Source organism: Chanos chanos, chromosome 1 (assembly GCF_902362185.1).
Source record: "Chanos chanos chromosome 1, fChaCha1.1, whole genome shotgun sequence".
NCBI lineage: Eukaryota > Metazoa > Chordata > Actinopteri > Gonorynchiformes > Chanidae > Chanos > Chanos chanos.
The window spans coordinates 42,590,550-42,600,345 of NC_044495.1; the positions used below are offsets into that span (position 1 = coordinate 42,590,550).

Genomic DNA, 9,796 nt, shown 5'->3' on the forward strand with positions numbered 1-9,796 from the left:
ATTTTCATATTTTTTGCTGAAGGTTTGCTTTTTGGAAAAATTAACCGATTGGCACTCGTACCAAATGCCTGTCCGCAGTCGTTGCTAAGCTGTTGCTAAGCATCTCAGTCCCTCCCTTCACTACAGTCCCAGTTCTGAAAGGTTAGCTTGTGTTGTTTTGCCTAAAGCTAACATAAAACTGTTGATAGAGAGATAGACAGAGTGTCTGAGGATCATAAAAACACATCACAATACGCAGAGACAGGTGTCAAAGCTACAAGTTAAAAGAAAAGAGAGAAAAAAAATGTAACCCTCATATTAAACTGTTCAAAAGTGACCATTAAAAAATCTCAAACGATGTAGCATAAGCTACGTTATGTGGAAAGATTCCTCCACCTGGTTTCCATCCATTGGTGCGAGACTGAGGGACTCACCAGGCGGTGGAGGTCTGGAAGGCCATGAGTGTGGGGCTTTGGGTCTCTCCTCTCAGACTGTGTCTGGGGTGATGGAGTGGGTGATGGTGCTGCTGTCGCTGGGAAGGGAGGTTGTGGCCCACACTCGGCCCAGACGCCTGCTCTCCTTCCTGGGCCACGCTGTGCCACTGACTCCTGGCCTGTTTCAGCCAACGGCCACCCAGCCCCCACCGCTCCAGGTACACACGACACAGCTCGTAATTCATGGCTGAGTAGTAGAGGAAGTCCAGGGCCAACAACACCATCACGAAGAAGCCGTACACCCACACACCAACCAGAGCCGTGTAGTTACTGGAACGAAGGGATAGACGGAGAAAAAGAGAGAGAGAGAAATGAAAGAAGTTAAGTGGGTACCGGAAAGACCTTGACAGATAAATTAACCTTTAGTTCTGTTATTTCAGTAAATTGTCTCCATTTTCCATAAATTGTTTCTGGGATTGACTGGGCTTGAAACAAGAGGAGCTTTGTGTTGAATATGCAGAATGACAAGTTCTGTCCCTACCGTCACCACCTTTACTGTTCTCTACCAGAGAGAGAGACAGACAGAGAGAGAGAGAGAGACAGATGGGGGAGAGAGAGCGAGAGAGAGAGAGAGAGAGAGAGAGAAACAGGGAGAGAGAGAGAAGAAAAGTGTGAAAATAAAGAGAGCGTTGTGGCAGTAAGTCATGGCGTAGGGGTTTTGGTGAGATGGGCTGCAGGACACACAGTTGGTCGGCCTGCTCTGAGACACCAAGGATGCCCAGGATGTTCAAACCAGTCCTGATAAGCGAAGACAAGGTCATGCCTGCGTGGAGTGCACGTTTGCTGCCCGTGGTACGTGAATATTGATGTGTTTCTGGGTCACCACTGTTCTGCCAGTTTAATGTTTACACAGGCAAAGCCAGTCAACTCTTTACACTCTTTCAATCACAGTCTTATCGTGATCACACATAACCCTCTAATAATGTTTACATGGTGAAAAATCATTTTTACGATATCCTCCCGTCAAACTTTAGTAGCTTCAGACACTGTCCTATTGTCACATATCCAATATGCTTTGACTGTAAAGTACTGCAGTAGAGATACTGGCAAGAAGAGAGAGACTGAAAGTATAGGTAAATCCCAAACCTCCTGCGTTGTGGTAATAACGCTGCTCTGTGTCTAAATTGCTTTGCTCCAGTAGGCTCACCATCTGATCAGCCCTGGTCCTGGAGGACTGTGTTTTAGTCCTGAGGTAACAAACCTGGTTTCACTGTTGTGGAACTCTGTAGGGGCTTGATTGACTGACTCAACTGTGGGGAAAAGCCTGAACGCAGGACTCGGGTTGGCCACCCTCTGTCCTATTGTAATTATTGGAGCAGGGCATGAAGCCACTCATACACAGCATGTAGGCTATGTCATAATAATGGGCTACAGATGGGCTACACGTCAAGAAGAGACCAGGCACTTATGACAAGTTTTCATTGGTGACGTTTTATCAAACATCGTGATGAGTGGAGAAGGAAGCAATCATATACTCAGCTCAACAGAGCACAAAGATACACATACACACACACGTAAACATACAGACACACTCACACTCACGCACGCACGCGCGCACGCACACACACACACACACACACACACACACACACACACACACACACACACACATAGAGAGAGAGAAAGAGAGAGAGAGAGAGAGAGAGAGAGAGAAGAAAACAACTTATCTTTTGTGATGTTTTTGACACTTACAGAGTGTTCTGGCACAGCTGATCTGATTAAGAGGGATTTGAAACGGGCAAGCAAAGTTTTTTTTTTTTTCAAAATAAAAAAAGAAAGCTGATTAAAAGACACCTTAGTGTGTGAGTGTGTGTGTGTGTGCGCGCGCGCAATTGTGTGTGTGCAGGTGTGTCTGTTGTCTGCGTGTGTGTATCTTTGTATGTGTGTGTATATATTTGTAAGGTCCTTAAACCAACACCATGCCATGGTGTTGGTTTAAGTGTGCGTGCCCGTTTGATGTCAGACACAATCACATTCACCACCAAACACAAACACTGAGAACATGTCCGTGTGAGTCGTCCCCCCCCCCCAGTCCGCTTCAGGGATAAACAAAGTCATGAAGATATGCAATCAGAAAACCATCTCTGGGTCTGCCCACTCCTCCTCAGCCCCCAGTGGCAGTGTGTGTGTGTGTGTGTGTGTGTGTGTGTGTGTGCATGTGTGCGTGCGGGAGGGGGTGGTGACAGTTGGACCATGTCACTTTTCTGCACTCAGTAGGAAAATATGCTGGACTCCGCATACCCAGGTTGCTGTAAGCTCGGTGGTACGTGGTTGAAAGGGGAACGGTCACATGTCCGACATAGTCAGACTTAGGCATTTCAGGATGCTACTTCTCTATGCTCTGCTGGCAGAACTCTGTTTATAAAATTTTGATTTTTCTCCTTTCATGAGTTCAGAAAACCTGCTCAACTATTCTCTCAATGTTGATGGGTCCACAACATGTGTCCCATCACAGGAGACATTTCCTTCTGTCTGCAGGCTTGACTTAAACAAAACAACCCCCCTTACTCAGGAGACATTTCCTTCTGCCTGCAGGCTTGACTTAAACAAAACAACCCCCCTTACACACAGAAAGCTGGGAATCAGTTTTGCAAAGTAGGCCACAATAGTTCACTCACTGATTTTGTTTCATCTTTGTTTCTTCATGATACCAGTTTTTCCTTATCCCAGCCAAACCACAACAAACCAAACCAAGTCAAACATCAGTCTAAGCCAAACCAAACCAAACCAAACCAAAACAAGTCAAACATCGCTCTGAACCAAACCAAACCAAGTTAATATCAGTCTAAACCAAACCTAAACCAAATCAAACCAAGCCAAGCCAAACATTGATGTAAACTAAACAGAACCAAAATGTAAACTAAATCAAGCCAAAATATAAACTTAATCAAGCCAAAACAGACCAATAAACCTTGCTCGCCTCACACAACCTCTCACTTGTCTGGACTTTGTCTGGGTTTTTTTTTCCCACCAACTTCCTCTGAAGAAGGGCAAAAATGAAAGCTAGCTACTCAAAAAAAATCACACTGAGAGGCACTGGAGAAACATAAAGGCCCTGAACTCTAGACGGTGATCCACTTTTTGCACATGTATATATAACTTTCTGTATTTGAGTGCATATATTTTGTATAGGGTGGTTAATCAGGAAAGTACTGAGAGAAACTCACTTATGTGCAAACCCATCAGCGCTGGTGGTGAGGTTGACCTGCATGACCTTCTGGAACTCAGTGTCATTACAGCAGTACTTGAACGCTGTGTTGTTATGGTGACAGCAGAACATGTAGGTCTTGTTGTCAGAGAGCCGTGGGCAGTGGAAACCAAAGTGGTAGCGCCCCTTGTGGTCGGAGTAGGGCTCACACACACGGAAATGCGCTGAGAGAGCTGCAAAGAGAAAAGGATTGATCGACTGAAGGTCAAAAAGAGACAGAGGGGAGGATGAAACCACATACTGCACAAGCTAGGTCTTTCCATTCAAGAAAAACAAAACAAAACGCAGAAAAAAAAAACATTACTCAAGTAGGGAAGAATGGAAAACACTGTGAGGATCTTGGGAAACCTGAACCATTTCACATATTTCTTTGAGGCAGACGCCAGTACACCTGATACCCATTAACCTCAGCTACCCCTGGTGACTGACAAGGTAAATCAGATGTAATGGTAATAAAATGGATAAAATATGCCGGACGGTTTTGGGGGCACAGAGGTCAAGAAGTAAAACTGCACATTATGAAAAAAAAGAAAAGATTAAAAAAACTCTACAACAAACACACCAAAAGGATTTAATCATACAATAATGCCCTTTTTTTTATACTATTCTGTGATGTGCCATGCTAACAGTGTATGACATGTGAAGACTCGCTTCTCTGGAAGACTTGTTGTTAGAACCCTGAACCCCTCCTGATTCAAATAGTCGTGGACTTGATGGTTCATTTAAATAACTGAGCCAGATGTCTCTTTATAACAATGACTGCTGTGAACAAGACTGTTTCTTGTTCATTGATTGATTGAATTGAATTTTATTGTACCAGATCAAAACTCAACTGCACATTCACTCCCAACGCCCTGTTTCTCAGCATACACCCAGGACAAAGTGTATTGTTCAATTTTGTGCTGTTTTATTCTGACAAAATGCTCAAATCAAACCTTCCTGGCCAGTGGAACACTGAGTTTATTTGGGAGAGAGACGGAAAAGAAAGAGTGGCAAAAAAGAAAGAGAAGGAGTAAGAAAGGGGGAGGGAGAGAGAGAGGGGGGGGAGGGAAACAAGGACAGAAAGTAATGCAACATTGTTCACTCCTAACAATTAATTCACAAGCATTTTCATAGTAGGTAAGTAAAAGAAAATTCATCTGTACTTAGCATTGTTTGTATTCCTCTGTCAGTGTCTGTAAAAAAAGTAGTCTGCTAAATACAAACAGAACACCAGTGACGATGTGATGACAGACAGTGTGGTAGTACATATGAAAAATGACACAGCATATCCTAACCTCTGACAGAGCACGAGGAGAATAAGCTGACAGACCAAGTGACCATAAAAATACTTTTGACATTTGTAATTGGTCACATAATTAAGTCGGTGGAGCTTGAAGGCTGTGAGAAATGTGAAAAGTTCGGACGGGGCAGACTTCCACCTTGGCATTATAATCCCCCCCCCCCCCCCCCCCCAAAAAAAATAAAAAAAATCAGAGCAGCTCTAAAACACTCGGTTCACTTCATTAGACTTGGCCACAAAATCACCTTGCAGTCCCAGCTGTTCATTTCCAAAAAGAAAAAAAAAACAGTGATGGCTATGTGGCAGTGGAAGAATAATCAAAAAAAAAAAAAAGCCAAAACGATATTCATTCCATCGTTTGCATTTGCATATAGATGAGGGCTTTGGGGAGTAAGACGCAGATAAAGGGATTTGACACTTGGATGTCCTTCTTCTTTGCCCCCCCCCCCCTCTTCCCGGGTTAGCGTTCCAAAAACAGAGGGGAAATTCCTGACTTCCCTCTCTTTTCTTGTGTTCAATTTATTTATTTTATTCTTTTTCAATTCATAATTTAATTGTGCTCTAACTCAGTAATGGTTGCTGAGGGGTTGGGAGATGCGGTCATTGTGTTTTAATGTCTAAAACCATCTTGTTTTCTTATCTTGGTGTCACAGACGAAGCTTATTGTAATACAAATTGACCAGCTTAACTTCCTCTCAATTGAGTCTATGACCCTCTATGGGAAAGTGTGTGTCAGTTAATGTTATGGGTTTGTGTTCATTAACTAATTTTATGGGTTTGTGTTAATGTTATGGGTGTGTATTCATCAGTTAATGTGATGGGGTTGTATTCATCAGTTAATGTGATGGGGTTGTATTCATTAGTTACTGTGATGGGGTTGTGTTCAGTAGTTAATGTGATGGGGTTGTGTTAATGTGATGGGATTGTGTTCAGAAGGTAATGTGATGGGGTTGTGTTAATGTGATGGGGTTGTGTTCAGTAGGTAATGTGATGGGGTTGTGTTAATGTGATGGGGTTGTGTTCAGTAGGTAATGTGATGGGGTTGTGTTAATGTGATGGGGTTGTATTCAGTAGTTAATGTGATGGGGTTGTGTTAATATGATGGGGTTGTGTTCAGTAGTTAATGTGATGGGGTTGTGTTCATTGGTTAATATGATGGGGTTGTGTTCAGTAGTTAAAGTGATGGGGTTGTGATCAGTAGTTAATATGATGGGGTTGTGTTCAGTAGTTAAAGCGATGGGGTTGTGTTCAGTAGTTAATGTGATGAGGTTGTGTTCAATGTGTAATGTGATGGGGTTGTATTAACGTGATGGGGTTGTGTTCAGTAGTTAATGTGATGGGGTTGTGTTCATTGGTTAATATGATGGGGTTGTGTTCAGTGGTTAATGATTGCTGCTGTGGTTGTGTTAATGCTAACAGTCAAACACTGACCTCTGAGTGTGTGTATTTGTGTGTGTATGTGCGCGTGTCACCCTGCCTGTCACTCTGTGTGCGTGTGTGTGTGTCACTCAGTGTGTGTGTGTGTGTGTGTGTGTGTGTGTGCGTGCTCTAATTTGTCCCTGATAAATGCCAGCAGTAAGTGAGCATACACAGTGGAAACTTTACTGTGTGACAACCACTTGGACATTATCAAAACTCTGACAAAGTTTTTGCAGTTGGTGAAAAGAAAAAACAAACAAACAAACAAACAACACACATCATTACTGATGTTAATTACCTTCAAATCAGAGCTGACTCAGACTTTAAATGCCAGAGATGGAAAATGATACAGTAAAGGAAACAGCTTAATGTTTACCGCATTTGACCCCTCATTAATGATCCTAAAAGAGCCCAATTACCAGCGTGCATGGGCACACACAAAGGCCGATAAAGGCTGGAATGGATCAGAACTGACAGAGAAGGGACCAACAACCCCTCAAAGACCACCTCTGACCTCATAAAAAGCCTCTAAATTGCATGGGAAGTTATTTGGCAGCGAGGGGTCTATGTATGAATCAACCAAATAGGCCCGGAGTCAAGCAATAATACAGCTCTCCCATATTTGGAAGGAAGAAAAGAAGAAAAAAGAAAGAAAACGCCAGAAGCCTGAAATGAAAAACACCTGGACAGCAGCAGCGGGGCCGTGGAAATGGTTTGATTTCTGCAACGCTGCATTAACACCTTTGTAAGGTTTAGGGATAATGGTAGGCCGACGGGCAGGCAGCTTGGACGGCACTCATGTGCTTTAATTTGGTGGTAAAGCTAGACCGAGCGTCTGCAGGTACTTCTTTAAACGCAGACTAAACACAAACGAAGAAGGAGGAGACACCTGTCTTACATTTCTTCTTTCTTTCTTTCTTTGCTTCCTCTTTTGAAGTACCTCTTGTCCAACAGCTGCCAGATTAGTGGATAGATGTTGGCAACGGGCAGAGGACCTGGGGCAAATTTCGCTCTTAGCTCTGGAAGAGTAATGCAGTAATCCAGGGTGACGCTGAAGCATTTCGGCCACTTAAGTCTGTGCTGGCAACCGACTGGGAACCGACTCGCTTCCCTAGCTCCAGCTGTTCACCCGTTCTCCACAGCCTCCTCACACAGAGATGGTACAGACAGAAAATGCTAAGGGGAATCAGGCAGCAGGCCAAGGAGGTGTGTTTGAAAGAATTTTGGAGAACCAGACACATAGAGGGCTTTTGACTGGCCGCATTGGCTGAAACGCATCAAAAATGAGAAGTTTGGAGAAGTTTGAGGGCTCAGTGTGTGTTTTGGGCAGACAGTTCAACCAGTTATAGTTTTTTTTGGGTTTTTTTTTCGTACAATAATGAGGTTTTTTTATTATGATGGCAAACTGTTATGTGCTTATAATAATCGTGCATGTGACGGTTCTGAGAGATCATTTGGTTTAAGAGAAGTTAAATGAACACAGATGTTTTGAATCAACCCTGTCCTGAAATGACTTTGTAGTAATCGCATCTGTCTGTGTCGAAATTAACATGTCTGCCTTTCGCTGAAGGACAACAAAAACTTGAGGAGCGAGGGATGGATGCATACTTCGTGACCTTTCTGAGTTTTTGAAGAATTATATACTTTTTTCCCTCAATAATCATTTGGAAAATAAACCTGAGATGAACCAACACAGCTGAATCAACTTTCATATCAGATCTTACACTGGACGTTTTTCAGGTGGTTCAACAGAGGAGCTTTTTTGTTTGCCTTTTTTCTGTCCTCTCCTTTACTCTCCTTTCCTCTCATCCCTCTCTCTTTCTCTTCACATCACCTCTCCGTCCTCTCTCTGTTTTACCTCTCTTCTCCATTCATCTCTTTTACCCAATAGTTTTGACCTGTCAGCGCAAGATGATGGAAATGAACAGCTGACAGGAAACCCCAGACAAAGCATCATTCCCATAAGTGATCCTTATTCACTAGCAGTTCTCTCATTGTTTTCCTTATGCCGGTAGAGCTTGGATTCAGCCCTGCCAGTCATTGCTGTTCCAGAGTGTCCTGCAGTGTACTCTTACAGGGGATTGCCTCGAAGCAGCTCATTGTTTGTAATCTAAAGCTTCTTACTTGTCTCGTATTCATCTCTGCAAGGCCATTCCAGTCATTACATCTGCACCGGGGTAGTCAAGCTCCGAACCAAAGCATCTGGAAACTTTCAAAATGCCGGGCACCATAGACACACTAGACTTTCTAACATATCCTCGTCTGATTCTTGCATATTCAGTTATGATTCTTGTGTGATCTGATGTGACTCTAAAATATGCATTGATATACACACTGAACAAAATAGTCCCAAAGCTGAGAAGAGATTTAATGTTTATTTTCAAATACTACTTATTTCACACACCACTCTGTCACTGAGCTCTCCATAGTGTGTACATGAATGAACAAGGGCAAGATACCAATGACCATTAGGGCAGCTAAAAGTTTAGAAAAAATACCAAACAAATAAAAAAAAACCCACCCCACTGTGAGACAGAGCAGTGAAGCCATAGCTGTAAAAGAATTTAAAATGAATTGGCTCCTTCGGTAGAATGAAGCTCAATATTCTGAGCACATTTTGCTCTCCATGAAGTCACTAGAATTCAAACCATGTTCAGAATCATATACTGATGAACTGTTGCCATAGAGAGCAAAGCTGTGGAGGGTAAAACTAAACCATTTCAGAGTGCAATGTGTATCAAAGCAGATTGCTCTGTTGTAGAATGAAAGCAGAGCAGAAAGATTCAGTGTTAAACTAGACTGAATCAATTTCAGTGCATTACAGGAGTAAAGTCATTCAGGGTAAAACTAGATTAAGACCTTTTCAGTTTTAAAATAGATTAAGGTGATACAATGTAAAACTATACTATGGAAATTTTCGATTGATAAACATTGGCGCTACATGAAAGTAATTCACCTAAAACTAGACTGGAGTGATTCAAGGCAAAACTAAATTATGATACCATAGAGTGAATCTATATTACAGCGTGAATCAGAGTGAAAGTGTCCCTGGATGCTTCAGTGTGAAATCAGACTGAAGTAAATCCGAACTGGTACATGGTAAGAAAGACTTACCTGCGGTGGACAGCAGGAGGAAAAGGACCGCCAGGACGTTGAAGGACCAGCGGCCGGGCATGATCATCTCTCCGTCCTCATGAATGGGAAGAGGCAGAGAGTGTGAGACAGCTTTGACGGGTCTCCTTTAACGCAACACACAATGACGACCATACATGGTACCCTGTCTCTGTGAAGGAAAACACACATACATACATGGTCGTTAAAGTCCCGGTCCCGAAGTCCTGTTGGTCAGGGTCTGAAGAGGACTGTTTTTGTAATGCTTAATCCACAGACATGGATCCAGAATAACCCCACTGG

General features: G+C 42.9%; 1 protein-coding gene across 1 annotated transcript; it reads right to left on the bottom strand.

The window, feature by feature from the left end:
* Nucleotides 1-409: 409 nt before the first annotated feature.
* On the bottom strand, nt 410-9,563 carry shisal1a (shisa like 1a). Its single transcript, XM_030789536.1, has 3 exons — nt 9,497-9,563; nt 3,641-3,854; nt 410-743 (listed from the first exon to the last, which is right to left on the bottom strand). Exons 1-3 carry the CDS (start codon nt 9,561-9,563, stop codon nt 410-412), a joined length of 615 nt encoding a protein of 204 aa, XP_030645396.1.
* Between the last annotated feature and the right edge of the window lie 233 nt (nt 9,564-9,796).